This window comes from Peromyscus eremicus, chromosome 15 (genome assembly GCF_949786415.1).
Source record: "Peromyscus eremicus chromosome 15, PerEre_H2_v1, whole genome shotgun sequence".
NCBI lineage: Eukaryota > Metazoa > Chordata > Mammalia > Rodentia > Cricetidae > Peromyscus > Peromyscus eremicus.
Window position 1 is genome coordinate 58794000 of NC_081431.1, and position 15068 is coordinate 58809067.

The 15068-nt window shown below is 51.2% G+C and overlaps 1 protein-coding gene across 2 annotated transcripts; it reads left to right on the forward strand.

The window, feature by feature from the left end:
- The first annotated feature begins 8208 nt into the window (after window positions 1–8208).
- Btg2 (BTG anti-proliferation factor 2) lies at window positions 8209–13538 on the forward strand. 2 transcript variants are annotated; one of them, XM_059280425.1, is made up of 3 exons: window positions 8209–8269; window positions 9838–9988; window positions 11193–13538. In XM_059280425.1, the coding sequence occupies exons 2-3, from the start codon at window positions 9847–9849 to the stop codon at window positions 11525–11527; spliced, it is 477 nt and encodes a 158-aa protein (XP_059136408.1). In that variant the 5' UTR covers window positions 8209–8269; window positions 9838–9846; the 3' UTR covers window positions 11528–13538. The 2 variants fall into 2 exon arrangements, with proteins under 2 accessions (XP_059136408.1, XP_059136407.1); XM_059280424.1 differs by having other exon boundaries at window positions 8218–8450.
- Window positions 13539–15068: the final 1530 nt, after the last annotated feature.

The following is a 15068-nucleotide window of genomic DNA, read 5'->3' on the forward strand; positions in this document are numbered from 1 at the left end:
GATGCCAAGAGAGAGATTTAGGAGTTTAACACAAACAAATTAGCAAACGCCTACTTTCTCTCTCCCTTCATCATCATTCATTTCTAATATTTAATAGAATGTAAATACACACATATATTATTCCATGTTTCCATGTGAGCCAGTACTTTAAGCTGCTCCAGAGTCTTAGAGTCAGCAAAAGATAAACCACAGCTGGGAATGTTCGCTCCCACCTTTACCTCAGCACCTGGGAACAGAAGTTTCTAGAAGGAAATGTTCTGCCGGTGGAATCTGTCAGTAAGCCACCGTCTGCTTAGGAAGATCAGCATCCTATCCCTAGCCTATACCCTAGCCTGGCAGCCAGGTTTAGGAGGAGAGTTTCTAAAGATCAGACTAGGTTACGAGGCAAGACCCTTTCTCCATAAACAGAGGGCAGAAGATATGTGTCCGTGTGATAGAGTGCCTGTCTAGTCCTCAGAAGCCCTGGGTTTGATCCCACCCAGTACTGCACAAACTGGGCATGGTGACAAATGCCTGGAATTGTAGCACTCAAGAGGTAAGGCAGGAGGATCAGAGGTTCAAGCCCATCCTCAGTTATGTGGAAAGTTTGAAGCCAGCTTACACTACATGGACCCTGTCTAAATGAATGAATGAATGAATGAATGAATGAATGAAAGCATTAATGGGTAGCATGTCCTGACCCTTTCTCAACAATCAAACAAATAACAAAAAGTGCTAATAGCGACACAGGCCAAACACCCTTAGCGATTAAATAAAGAAATAAAGTTCTTTAGAATATTCTAAAAGTGCTAATAGCATGTACTGACTACTAGGGGGTAGGAAGTATCCTAGGCACTGTAAATTCATCTAACAACGCCGAAGCAAGAGCAGCTGTGATTAGCCCCATGTAACAGATAAGCACACGAAGAGCCTTGATAACTTGCTCGAGAGCACAGAGCTAGGGCTTGGGCCTGGCAGTGTGGCTCCAAGGCCGGTGCCCTCGTCTCCACAACGGAGTAAATGAGTCACAAGTCCGCTCACAAGCCACGTTATGGTCCATCAGGGTCAGTGATCATCAAAACAAGATGGACAGAGCAAACAGCCCTGACTGCCTATTCCTAATCTAGAGACACACCAATAACCCGATCCTTAGTGGAGGGGATGGGAAGGTGGTATGAGGAATCTTCTCTGCCTTTCGCTGCCTTTACAGGCAGGATGAGGCACGTGAATGAGAGTATAGTGCTTGGGTATGTTTGAAAACATACCCTGGGCCGGCCTAGAAAGGCCTTAAAGACAAACCTAAGAACTAAACATTTTACTCATTTAGTGCTGAAAACATACCCTGGGCCGGCCTAGAAAGGCCTTAAAGACAAACCTAAGAACTAAACATTTTACTCGTAGAGGCGCCCATGAAGGCATTCAAGCAGGAAAGAGACAGGCTAGGTTGGTGGTCTAGGAGCTTTGACTGAGGGAAGGACAGACAGGGCAGTGCTTCCCACTGGAATCCCTCAGTGGATGCCTGCAGAGACCAAGCCTTGAACTGGATAGGAGAGATCAGCTCGGGAAGTGGCCTGCAGAGTATCTGTCCTGATGGGGAGATTTCTGTCTCTCCAGCAGGTGATCTCATATTCTGCTGGGGCCCAGGCATGGTCAGTGTGGACCACAGATGGCAGATTAAAGCTGAGCCCGGGCGGATCTCCTGGTCCAATACTCTCTCCTTACAGATAAGCAGACTGAGGTGCAGGGAGGAGACTCGCAGTCCAGCTATCTCTCCCTGTCTCTGGACTCCTTCCTCTGACCCACATGGATCAGGTGCTTGGCCTTCCCTGGCCCTGAGCCTGTGGCGCAGTAAAGGAACACCTTGGCTCAGAGCCTGGAGGCTGAAGGGGAGAAGCGGCCCCAGCCTCCCTTCTTCAGTTCCCCCTGGTGTAGCCCTTTCAGAAGCGGCTCCCTCCACCCTGTGCCCCTCCTGTCACAGCTGCTGGCCCCAGACATTCAGGCCCCAGGAGGCCTAGCCAAGCAACATCTGGGATGGCTTCACCAGCCTCAGGGCCTCTCTTCTTGTTTTCTGTCTGGAGTTAAAGTAGTTCTGTCCTGGGCCCCCAGGAAGGAAGAGAGGGCCTTTACAAGGGGTCTGTCCTCTAAGTTTGCAAACGGGCAATAAATCCGGCTTCAGATCTGCCGCTGTCCCCCAAGTCCATGTGTTCCCTATTGAGTTTCCAGTGCCTGGAGTCACACCTTCTTAATATCATTACAGAAGGCCCATGAAGTGGAGGTGTGGGAGGTCACATTCTTGAGGTTCCGAGGATGACAGACTTTTAGCAGACACTTTCTCCCCTTTTGTCCCTAGATACCCCTGAGGAGCCGCAGGAGGAAAAACACACCACTAGGACTTTGCCAGCCAACACTGGTCTGGCCATCTGTCCGTGTCTCTCCCCAGTTCCTGCTCATGTCTTGTCCACCCCCACCCACCCCAAGTCTGCCTTCTTTTCCCCTGCCTACCACAGGACCAGAATGTCCCTTCTCCCTAGACACTGGTGAGTCAGTAGGAGTTGAGGAGTAGTCCCCCAGGGCAACAGATGCCTCGGGGCGGTGGGGATGGGGATGGGGATGGGGGTGGTGATACAGTCAGTCTGTGGGGCCTAGCACTTAGTGACAATATGGATGAATTCGTGTCACTTTCTGGTCTCGCTTCTCCGGTGGTGGAGCTAGGGCCATAAGAGCCGGTACCATACAATATTGGGGATGGGAGCAAGATGGACGAGCACAAACAGGCTGTTGGAGCAGCCACCTGGCACTCATCTAGGCTGTGGCTGCCCCCCTCACCCCACACCCCACCCCCCACGGTAAAAGTGGCTGTTCCTGGAGAGTTTTGTTTTTATTTTGTTTTGTTACATAACAATATGTCCCAGTCTGGCCTTGAACTTGCTTGGTAAGCTGAAGGTGACCCTAAACATCTGATCCTCCTGTGTCTCTACCTTCCAAGCGCTGGGCTTACAGACCTACATTACCATACCCCTGCAGCGCTGGGGATGAACCCAGGGCTCCCCGCATGCTAGGCAAGCATTCTACCAACTACGCTCCATCCCCGGACTAGAGAGTTTATTTCTTGCCCCGTCTAACACTCTGGGTCTCACCTCTCAATCCTGGTTTTTCTCCCTGGAGCCCTGGGCTCAGTGTTGACCTCCAGGGTCTGGTTGGGACTCAGTTCTTCTTTCCTTGGTTTGCTGGTCACTGTCTAAAAGGCAGATGCTCTTGTCCCGGGCTGTTGTGCACATGGGCTCTCTGCCAGCCTGGTTCCCACCCCTCCCCCACCCCTCCACCTTCTTGAAGGAGAAACTTGTCCCAAATCCTCAGCCCCTCCAAGCCTGCTCTCTACCTCCTGCCATTAGCTAGACTGGCTGTCTGTCACCCGAGGGCCATCTCAAAGGGAGACTGGCTTTCTGTCACATCCCACACACCTCAGACTCAGGTGGCAGGGCTGTTTTGTCACTGTGGGCCTTGTCCACGGTTCTCTGGGGTTCACTTTGGCTTGCTGTCTCACAGAGTTGGCCTTTGCATCCTCTCCTGGCCCTGGAATGAAGATCTAGCCCCCACGAGGCTCCCAGTCTTTCAAGCTCCTGTCAGAGCCCACGGAAACCCCGTGGACATCCCTAGAAGACACAGAACCCATTCTGCTCCTGGCTTCCCAGTTCCCTGACCCCACACTGCCAAGTGATTTTTATCTCTTGCACTCAGCCTCTAGCACCCACCTCAGAGGATACCCTGAGTGCTGAGAGCAACCTCCCAGACCCCATGCTGAATTTCCAGAGTCTGAAACCCAAGGCTCCCAATAAATATACCTCAAGTCAATGAACGAACAAAGAATGAATGAATGAAGGGGGCCAATGCCACAAGGTGGGCATCGGGCCTAATGAAAAGAGTCCTAACTAGGGTCAGAGAACGAAGCTTTAGTACCAACTCTGCCAATGAGCAGCTATGATACTGGCCATTTTCCCTACATTTTAAAGCCTCCCTTTTACCCCCCAAAAAAGGAAAAAGAATTGTATCATTTCTAGAGATGTTTTATGAGAGTCCATACCAATAAGAACTCTGGTTTATTGAGCCTCCATGATCCTGAAGTCGGATGCTAGGTGCTCCCTGCACAGCACCTCTGATCTACCAGTATCCCAGCATTCCCTCCTTAAAGGTGACAAAACTGAATAAAAGAGAGATCGAAGACATTCCTTGTCACAGAAATACTGGGCACTGACGGAGGGTGGCACCCAGGTTGGCTTCTTGTAACCTTTGCCTGTGAGCTCATTCAGTAGAGAGGCTGAGTCAGTTGGGCATGAATCCGGGGGACCACACTGGAGAGTCATGGCCTCTGTGGACTCACATTTTTGCTCACATCTTAGCAAGGCTCCAGGCTGTGACAGCAATGGAGTCCGCATCTGCCATGTCTATTTCTACTCAGCGTCTGGAAACCCTCCGGGCAGCAGCTGAGGCTGACGCTCTCCAGCTTTTTGGTCACTTTGAAGATGTAGCCTTCACCTGGCCTTTCCTGTGGCTGAATTTCGTCAAAGGGGGGGCCTGTTCCGGGAAGGTCTGAGTCCTGGCGGGAGCAGGCACCTTCCTCAGCACACCCCGACATTGGCTTTCCTTTCTTGCAGCCGCCAGACTTAAGCACTCTTGTATAGACGGGTCCTTTCTCAGCTTCTATCTTCAGAAAAAATGAGGGAACGGGCTACTTTACTTCCTAGCTTCCAGACTCTTCTCTGGCACTCAACAGGTTGCCAAAAATGGTTCTCTGGGGTTTTAAATGTTTTTAGCCCCCAAGTGAGAAAACCCTTTCCTTGTCTGCTCTTCCCCTGGCCTTCCTTCAGTCCTTCAGTGTTCTGCTCACTCTCACCCCTAACCAGGGTGATAGCATGAACTATCCATGAACTGTGTAGGTCCGTCCCCCCTCTCAGTTCACTTTTGGGTCAGGGGCGAGGTTGCAAGAGGTTGAAATTTCAAACAGAGCTCACATCCTCAGTTCTGTGCCCTCCTGAGCAGGCTTTGATGACAAGGACCTTCTCTTCTGTTCTTAATTCCTGTTTCTGAATGTCAAGAACAGCTCCCACACTGGTGACCTTGGGTACATCTCTGTGAGAAGTGGCCAGGAAGTCCTAGAAGAGCCCCCCTGGCAGAGAGGTGTGAAAGGATTCAGCAGTATTACTATCCTGCTTAGGGAGGGGTGAGGAGAGGCTGGCCCACCCTGGCGATGTGTCTTATCAGCTCTGGGCAGCACAGCAAGGTGCTAGCGATGTCAATGTGGGTGGGGGGGTGGTCAGGAAAGATCAAATTTGCATCTGCAGCTGCTACATACAGGCAAACAGCACTCCCACCAAGGCCTGTCCCTCTCAGAAAGCAGGCTTCACCAGACACCAGGACACAGCAACTCCGTACTCCTTCACTCCCACCAACTCGAGCTCACGCATACACTTCAGTACGTACACTCACTCAAAAATACACACCACCCTCCTACCCACACTGGTACACATAGAGACTAGCAGAATCACACACAGTACTGTGTGGGAGGGAACTGAAGTCATTCTCCCAGAATAGCTCAGCCCGGCCTCTGACAGCAGAGCCACTGAGCCTGCCTCAGGTTTCCACATGTGGTCAGAACTGAGAGGTAACCTTGACAACCAAGCCAAGTCCCCAAGGTCCCCACAGAAGCACACACCACTATCTGGTGGCTCCTAACTGGCAAGCAGAGGGATCAAGGCCTGTGTGATAGCTCCACAGACAAGGCCGGGATAGAAGGACCCAGTCCTTGGGCTGGACTAAGGAGGGCTGTTTTGGAATGTCATGTCACTCTCCAAGGGGCCACACAGGTAGGCCAGACAAACGGATGGAATGGCCAACCAAGACCTGAGGAAAAGCAGGTCTGGGGTCACAGGGCACTGGAGTTTCTGGTGCAGATAAAGCGCAGACTGACGCGACCCTCACCCCTGCTATCACCCAGGCACCCGTGACAGCGTCTGTGGAGTCACAGTCAACACTGTGTGTCAGCGCTTATGTTTACTATCCAACCCATGCATGAGGGAGAAGAAGAAAGAAAAGAATGAGGAAGAAGAAAAGGAAGAAGAATGGCAGGAGAAAGAGAGGGTGAGGGAGAAGGGGAGCCTTAGGCTGATGGTCCAAACACCCCAAGGACAGGAGGCAGTGGGGGCCATGAAAAGAAAAGGTCTAGAAGCGCCTGTCGACTTAGGTGGCTTTTCCCCTTTGTTTGAGACCAGATCTCACTATGTAGCCCTAGGTGGCCTAGAACCTTCTATGTCTAACAGGCTGGCCTGGAACTCACAGAGATCTGCCTGCCTCTCCTTCCCCAGTGCTGGGATTGAAGGTGTGTGCTATTTATTTAAACTTAAGGGCGGTTTAAATAAATTTAAAACAAAATCAGGACTGATGTCATGTGTCTGACACTATCAGAAATCAATCCTAAGGCTGGGTGTGATAGCAAACACCTTTAATTCCAGTACTCAGGGAGGCAGAGGCCAGCCTGGTCTAGGTACGGAGTTCTAGGCCAGCCAGAGCTACATGTGTTCAGTGTAGCTGTTTCAAAACAAACAACAACCAATTCTACAACCTAAATCCTTATTTGGGGATGCTGCTGCTGCTGCTGCAAATTGACCTAGGGATGTTACTGTGAGATAAATTAAGCTCCTTTATAGACTGGAATACAAAGAGAAGATGGAGGAGGGGATCTTCCTGTTGGTTCTTACAGAGCACTGTGCTCTACAGCCAGGATCCGATCCAAGATGCTGAGGTGTCTCTGAAGAGACACACCTAGGTAACACTACACAGCAGCATCCCCAAATCAGGATTTAGTTCCTAGAATTGTTTGCTTATTTTGAAACAGGGTCTCACTGTGTAGCTCTGGCTGGCCTGGAACTCCGTAGGTAGACCAGGCTGGCCTCTGCCGCTCTGAGTACTGTGATTAAAGGTGTTTGCCATCACACCCAGCCTTAGAAATGACTTTAGGGTTAGGGCTGCCTTACATTCCTGCTCCTAGCCTCCCATTTGGGCTCCTTCTCTGGAATCATGGCATCACTGTCAAGAGTGATTGCTCTGTGGGCCCCGTGGCCAGAGCAGCAGCAGCCCAGGAACTGGGGGATCTAATGAAAAGAGCACCATGTCCATGTGTGTAACCTGTAATCTATGCCCCGTCCTGGCTCTACCGAGAGGTCGCTGCATAGCCTGCTGGGAGATGTGAATCTTTACAGAAGGGCAAGTTTGATTTCCTAAAGAAAAACGAAGCTGGTGTCTTGGTTTGCAGAAAGCCTTTCTCGTCAGTCTGCCTGTAGGATGTCAGAACATCAGACCCAAGCCAAAGACACTGGGGGCTGATGGCAAGAGTGTCAGACTCAGCCGGGCGGTGGTGGCGCAGCCTTTAATCCCAGCCCTTGGGAGGGAGAGGCAGGGAGATCTCTGTGAGTTTGAGGCCAGCCTGGCCTACAGAACAAGTTCCAGGACAGGCTCCAAAGCTACACAGAGGAACCCTGTCTCAAGTGTCAGATTCAGGCACTGAACAAGTCAGCACAGGCCCGTGTGCTCTGACCCATTCTGCTGACTTCCTTGGTGGCCAGCCTTGGTCGGTGACACCTGGCCTCTTTGGTTCAATGCATCTAGCTTATCTTTTTCCAAGGTCAGCCTGGTTTCCTGTTAAAAACTAATAATTCCCCTCAGTAAGCAGAAGTAATCATCTCATGTATCCAAACCCAGCCCCTGAGGAGGAGGAGGAATGAAGCAGCTCTCTGAGGGACACGCTCAATGCCAAAGCACTAGACTCCCAGGCGTTTTGATTCATCCCCTGAAACAGAAGGAAGAACATACGAAATGTGGGTCGTCCTGTAGACGGGAGGCATACAAACATAGTAGCCTGCTTCCAAGTAACTAGTACACCAATGTTGGGCCAGGGGAGGGGGATCTTGCTTGTGAGACTGAGGCAGGAGGATTCCCAGTTGGAGACGAGCTAAGTGACTGTTTGGGCAGCATCGACTTAGCATTGGGAACATGGTCAGCCTGTATTTTTCGGGATGCTTCAGGAATCTGGGAGAGTATGAATTGGTAGCTAAGCAGTAGTGGGTTAAAGACACGAGCCATGGTGCACCCGGGCCAGCAATGTGTGAGGTAAGGACCATGTCATAGAGCTATGAATAATGGGAAAAATTTGTAGGACCTAGGTGGCAGAGCTGTCATGTTATTTAGAGGACAGTGAAAGAAGGGACCCTATAGCACAGAGTGATAGAAACCTACAAAGGTAGGTCACACAAAATGATGAAATGTCTTAACCGTCAGGCAAATGAGTGCAGATAGTCTAGCAAATGGAGGAGCTGTCTCATGTTCTGAGCAAAGGAAGAGCAAGCAGCCTGGAGACTTTAGGAAAAGGATGGGGAAGGTCGTTTGGGGTAGGACTGGAAAAACCCACCATGATTATGTAGGTAAGAAGCCATCAGTCTCGGGACTAGGTCTGATGAAGCTAAGAGAGGGTCGAGTGCCATAGGGGCAGTCATCAGTAGCTTTGAAAGAGGACCGGGGAGGGAGGTAGCTTTAGAGGAGGCGCTAGACATCCCCAGGGAGGGACAGCATGAAGATGATATCCAAGAGTACTGACGTGGAAGTCCACTGGAGAAAAAAAAACAAATAGCAAAAGGGACAGCTCGGGATAGAAAGTGGAAATAAGAGGGAAGAGGGACACTGGGTGGGAATGGGCACAGAGGACCCAGGCAGGGAAGCTGGTGGCTCAGGCAGCGGACAGGTAGAGAAGCCTGGGGGCACGGCTTCTTGAAGGTGGTGTAGAACTCAAAAAACAAAACAAAACCAAACAACCAAACAAACAAACACGGGCTTGTTGCAGGCCAGATCCCGTGCTGGGCTCAGAGGTGTGGGTGACAAGTTGCCCCCTCAGTAGTCTGCCTAGCTTCCTGGCACCAGTCCTTGAGCCCCAGAGTGTAGCCTAAGCCAGAGCCAAAGCCTTTCTTCTGGGGAGCTAGTGTTTACAAAAGCCTCTGTCCACAAAGAGGAAGGAAGACGAATCAGTGAAAAGGGAGGAGCAGGGAGCCGATGGGAAACTTTGTACAGTTCACATCAGACTACTTAGGGATGAAAAAAGTCATTTAAAGGAAAGTGAGAACTGGAAAAATAACCCAACGCACAGAAAAGTTTCTCCTCGACATCCCTGCCACCAAACAGTGAGAGTTGATCGCTTTTAGGCAATTGCTAAAGGGGAAGAGCAGGATTTGTTGGGGGAGGTGGAATTATTATGGAAGCAAACGGAATACATCCCCATCGCTGAAAACTTGAGGAGCCGGTTCGGACTAGCTGGGAGAGAGTAGCAGAGATGACCAGGCGCCAGGGTGAAGGACTCTGTGGGTATTGCGGGGCCTGGGAGAAGTAGCATCAGCGAGGGCATCCTGGAGGAGGCGGCAGGCAACCGCTGCCTTGGCACTATGCAAAGGCGACGTCCGGGCATGCCCGGTGTGGCGCGCTTCCTCTGCCCAGGTCCTGGGCCCTCTCCCGCCCGCCTCCCACCGCTCGGGAGTCCGGCGCTGGTTCCCAATACTGACGTCAGTGAGCGATGACCTCAGCGCCCGGGAGGCGCGGGCGAGCGGGCCAGCGGGAGGGCGGGGGCGGAGGCGGGCGCGGGCGGAGGCAGGAGGCGGGGCGAATGGAGGACACGCCCCCATCCGCCAGCCTCAGCCAATGGGCGCCGTCTGCGGCTCCCCGCCTCCGCGAGCGGTATGAAAGGCGCAGCCCGGGGAAAGTCCGGGCAGAACCCCAAGCGGCGGCTAGACCACCGTCGTCTTAATAATACAGCGACTTCCCCAGCCGCCCGGCATGAGCCACGGGAAGAGAACCGACATGCTCCCAGAGATCGCCGCCGCCGTGGGCTTCCTCTCCAGTCTCCTGAGGACGCGGGGCTGTGTGAGCGAGCAGAGACTCAAGGTGTTCAGCAGGGCGCTCCAGGACGCACTGACCGGTGAGCACACGTCGGGATCCCGAAGCCACCGGGGCGCGGCCCCTCCTTGCCTGGGGTGTCTTTCCCCACTGTTTTGGGGACGGAGACCCCCCCTCCCATACGCGAGCAACTCCGGGTCTCGGATGCCTCGCTCTAATCTCCGAGACCATCTGTGGTCCTCTGTCCCTTCGGTTAGGTCCCTGCCTCCCCGCCCTCCAATCCCGTACTCCCTCCGGGGGCGCTGACCCTCTTCCTTGGGTATATCCTGAGGCCCTAACACCACCACGGGAATAGCCAGTGTCTGCGCTCAGAGTCCAAACTGAGATCTTTCTCTGAATCTTGGACCTCCAGACCCCCGGGGGATGCTGTGGGCCACGAAGCCAGGCCAAGCTATGCGACTTTATGTGCAACTGAACTTTCTCGACAACTCGAATCCCAGACACAGTTGTCGTCCTGGGCCTACTACCATTGTACAGGACCATTCTGCCGCTTGTTTACCCGCGGGAAGTTGTAATCTGGGCCGCCTTTGTATTTTTTTCTTTTGGTCCCTCTTCACCATCTGCCACCTATTGTAGCACAGAAAAGAGCCCAGTAGTCTAGCCTGCTGGGGGGGGGGGGGGCGCGTGTTATGGAGGCAGGGTGTGAGGCCAGGAGGCGGAGGAGTGATAAGCAGCCCTTTCGCCTCTGTCCCCAGATGTTAAAGCTGGTTGGCTGCCTTGGGCAGTGATAGCCATCTCTCAACATGTTGGCACCGATCTGAGGACCAACAGCTGTTTCATCAAAACAAAACCATTTTTATTCCTTTACCTTTGCTGAAGATCTTATAACTCTTCTGGTGGGGGGAGGGATGGGAGGCCTGGTGACTTGCTGGATACCCAGCAATGTTGGCCGCTTACTGGGCTTTGAGATTTCAGTGTCTGGGTCCTCAGAGGCCCTGCCCGTTCATACCAGCCCTAACTTCCTTAAGATGGATTGTACCAAAAATATCCCTGACCACCGGGAGAACACCTATCTGAAAGCTCTGGCGCTGCCTTCCAATGTACACGCACTTGGAAAGGGCCCAGGGATCTTTCTAAGTGGCAGGGGGAGTTTAAGGAGAGGCTCAGAAACACTGTCGCTGAATCCTTCCTTCTCTCTGGGCCCTCTGCTCTCAGCCCCCCCTTGTGGTAAACATCAGAGACAATGCTGTCTAACCAGGCATCTCTCTCTTGTTCTTCCTCCACAGATCATTACAAACACCACTGGTTTCCAGAGAAACCATCCAAGGGCTCTGGCTACCGCTGCATCCGCATCAACCACAAGATGGACCCCATCATTAGCAAGGTGGCCAGCCAGATTGGACTCAGCCAGCCCCAGCTCCACCGGCTGCTGCCCAGTGAGCTGACCCTGTGGGTTGATCCCTATGAGGTGTCCTACCGCATCGGAGAGGATGGTTCCATCTGTGTCCTGTACGAGGAGGCCCCGGTGGCTGCCTCCTATGGGCTCCTCACTTGCAAGAAGCAAATGATGCTGGGCAGGAGCAGTCCCTCCAAGAACTATGTGATGGCTGTCTCCAGCTAAAGAGGAGCCACCCTACCCCGGCACTCTACTGTACTCAAGCTGCCGTGACAACAGGCCACCGTATACCTCAACCTGGGGAACTGTGTTTTTAAATGAAGAGCTATTTATACATGCTATTTTTTTTTTTTTTAAGAAAAGAGGAGGAAAAAAAAAAACCAAAAGATTTTTTTTTAAAGAAAAAAAAAATCCTTAAAGGGAGCTGCTTGGAAGTGGCCTCCCCAGGTGCCTTTGGAAAGAACTGTTATTGAGTCCGTGAGCCAGTGTTTGCCTAGGGGAGTGGTTTGGGGATTGGCCTAGCCAAGGTAAAGGGGGATTCAAGGCTGATCCCCCGGAGGTGGGAAAAGGGAGCAACTGTGAATGAGAAGGGTCAGGATCTGCCCTGGGTTACTGTCCCAGCCGGGATGCCTGTATGCCTGGTTCCTCTCTCACTCAGGGGCAGTCAAGCCTGGTCTCAAATAATACTACATCGCCTAATCTCCTTTTGTTTTTCTGCTGAGATCCTGGGTAGAGTGAAAGACCTCTCCTTGTTCCTTCTGTTCTAAGCAGGTTTTCTTGGAATCTTGTCTCACTTCTGATTCTACCCTCAGGGGCCTGGAAAGCTTGTTCCCCAGCCAGGAATCTATGCGGACATTTTTGGAGGGTGGGATGTAAGGCAGATGTGCAAAGACTTTGGGTGTAGATGGAGGGGGACCGCACAAAACCTTTGCTCTGCGCTGCGCTGCTTTGGATGGATGGATGGCGAATAATTTAGGGGTGATTTGCAATGGAATTTTGGGACCCAAAGAGGGGTGGTTTCCCCCCCTCCCTTTTCCTAAACCCTCCTTTTGGGAACCACATGAAAGTCGAATGCTGCTACCATTATTCCTTTAGAGGTGGCTCAAAGCTCCAGGGAACTCCAGGTCCTTTCTTAACTGCCTTCTCTTCAAGACTCCCATTCCTCCTTCCCCTCTTTGGTGTGGTTGGGTCCTGGTTGGGTCCTATTTCCTAGGACAAGCGTTCTCAATCACTGTGCAATAGTCCCAGGAAACTCTGAGACTGGGCCTCCCAGCCCCTCCTGGGGCCCTGGTGGGTTTTAGAGACCCTGCCTTTCCTGTTCTCCTAGGGGTTCTGGCTGGCTGGTGGGCCTTGCAGAGATCTTCCCGAGCTGCAGAGAGAGTGCCTGTGCACTGCAGGCCTACCTGGTACTCTTGTAGGGCTGCCACTAAGAGCCAAACTTTGGGCACAGCTTTATCTCCTTGGTGCTCAGAGCACCTGTGGGGGAGGTTTTCTCTCTCAGTAAAATCCAAATTTGTCTGTAGATGTGTGCAATATTTACTGTTCTGGGTTGGAGAAAATTGGAAAACACTGGGAAGAAATGGCTTTCCTTCAGGTTCAGTGACATTGATGAGGGGTCCTCAGAAGGCCTCCAGTCTCTCAAACTGAAGGACAGAGGTAGAGTCAGCCGATCACCCTCTCCTTAGTGAGGACCCCCCCCCTTCCCCATTTCTCTCCACCGCCATGGCATCCCATTTCCTGGATTTCTTAACTCCTCAGTTTCTACTCAAAGGTGCTATTTACCAAACACTCTGCCCAGCCTGCTCTGGCACCCCCGGCTTCCAGCTTCGCATAGCCTTCCCAGGCGGCTTCATCTCTCTTGCTTTAAAGTTAACTCTGGGCCCACAGACGCGCGAGCTGTGGGTTCAGACAAAGCTGTGAATTGCAACCGATGGTTCTTGTGTCTTGTCCCCAAACAAGTCCCTGCCTCTTTCGAAGCAGCCGCCTGGTCTCATGCTGAGATCTGTTCTTTCTTGTCGATGTTCACTTTAAAAATGACAAAACGCCCCCAGAGCTGGACTGTTGAGCAGGCCTGTCTCTCTTATTAAGTAAAAATAAGTAATAGTGGTAAGTTTGTAAGCTATTCTGACAGAAAAGACAAAGGTTACTAATTGTATAATAGTGTTTTTATATGGAAGACTGTACAGCTTTATGGACATATGTACACTTTTGTTTTTAATAAAAATGTAGCAGATCATGTATTGTGTAGAGAAGGTAACATTCCATACTGCCGACAGGCATCTCCCTCTCAAATGGAAACCCTTTCTTTGTGTTTTGTGGTGTTTCATTAGTTGCCCTGGGTCAGACTAGCATGTGGATGTCACAAAAGATAACCTAGGTGTATAGTGACATCATTTCCATGCCCCCCACCCCCACGCCAGGAGGTAGCTCTCTACTTCTGTCCTTTTGTGAATATTCTCACAGGTCTCTAAAAACATGCTGTCTGAACATTCTGTAGCCTATTCCATCATTCTAAGTCATTCAGAACATTTGTAAAGCTGGCCTTCTGTGTCCACATCTGTGGAAGCAACCAACCATGGCTGGAAATTACACAGGAAAAAAAAAATTCAGGAAGTTCCAAAAAACAAAACTTTGATCTGTCACACACTGAGCACACCAGTCCATGTGATGTGACTGCAGTCATACACAAGCACGCTCTCATGTTCCTTCTGGCATTCCACAGGTCATCTGGGAGGCCCTCCTTTGAGCACATCCGGTTCCTATGCTGTGGCCTTAGGCCTCCAGCAGCAGCATCTTTACCTAACATGTACAGACTTTCCTTGCCATTCCAGAAAATGGTTTAACGATTTCCAGTGTATTAAGCATTGCAGACAACCTTATCATTTAAACTACATGGGAGGACCCTCAACTAAAAACTGCCAAGTTATCTTATAGAGGAGACTTGAGTATCTCCAACAGCCTTGGAACCAATCCCAGTGACTGGACTATATCGTCAACAAATACTAAAAATAATTCAAACACACCCTGATTTCCACAGACCTCCAGTGGTGAGCAGAGGATGATCCTTTTCACAGGTTGAGGCAAGACTGTCTGCCATTCCTAGCAAGGGCTCCTGTCACCTCGGCTGCCATTTATTAACTACCATTCTTACCCTGTTAGACAGGAGAAGTGGAGCTCCAGGATCTGTGCACTGGGGCCACACATGGCTGAATGCCGGTGGTACAAGTAAGCAAGAAAGCAGTTATTTCTGAGAGCGCATAGTGTGAAAACCCTTGGCTTGTTACTCATTTACAACTACCTTTGACCTCACAGAGAGGATCTATGCAAGAGTAATAATTTGTTATGCTTGATTTTGGGGCTCTTTCCTAGAATTTTGATAAAGACTCGGCTCCCCGCTAAGGCTCCAGAAACACTTTTGACCCACATTGGATGGGTGAAACGTGGGCTATTCTGGAAATTGTAAGCATTCTCATTTCATTTCATACTTCACAACTTTGTACACAAACATGCAGTGTGTCCTGGGTGTTCTTGGTCCGAGTTAGGCCAGGGAAGCTAGGTGCCTATGTCTGGATTGTGTGAGGAAAGAAGGGATCCAGGGCCTGGGCGGGGGACGTCAGTGCCCCTGTGTCATGAATAGACTACTGGAACCCACTAATGGCAGGGGGGTGCCACAGAAATAGTCCTTTCATTTGTTCCTCTCTGTTTCGATGCAAGGACAGGGTTAGGATCTAGGAATCTTTGCTCTTCCTTGGGGTTCTATTCTTTT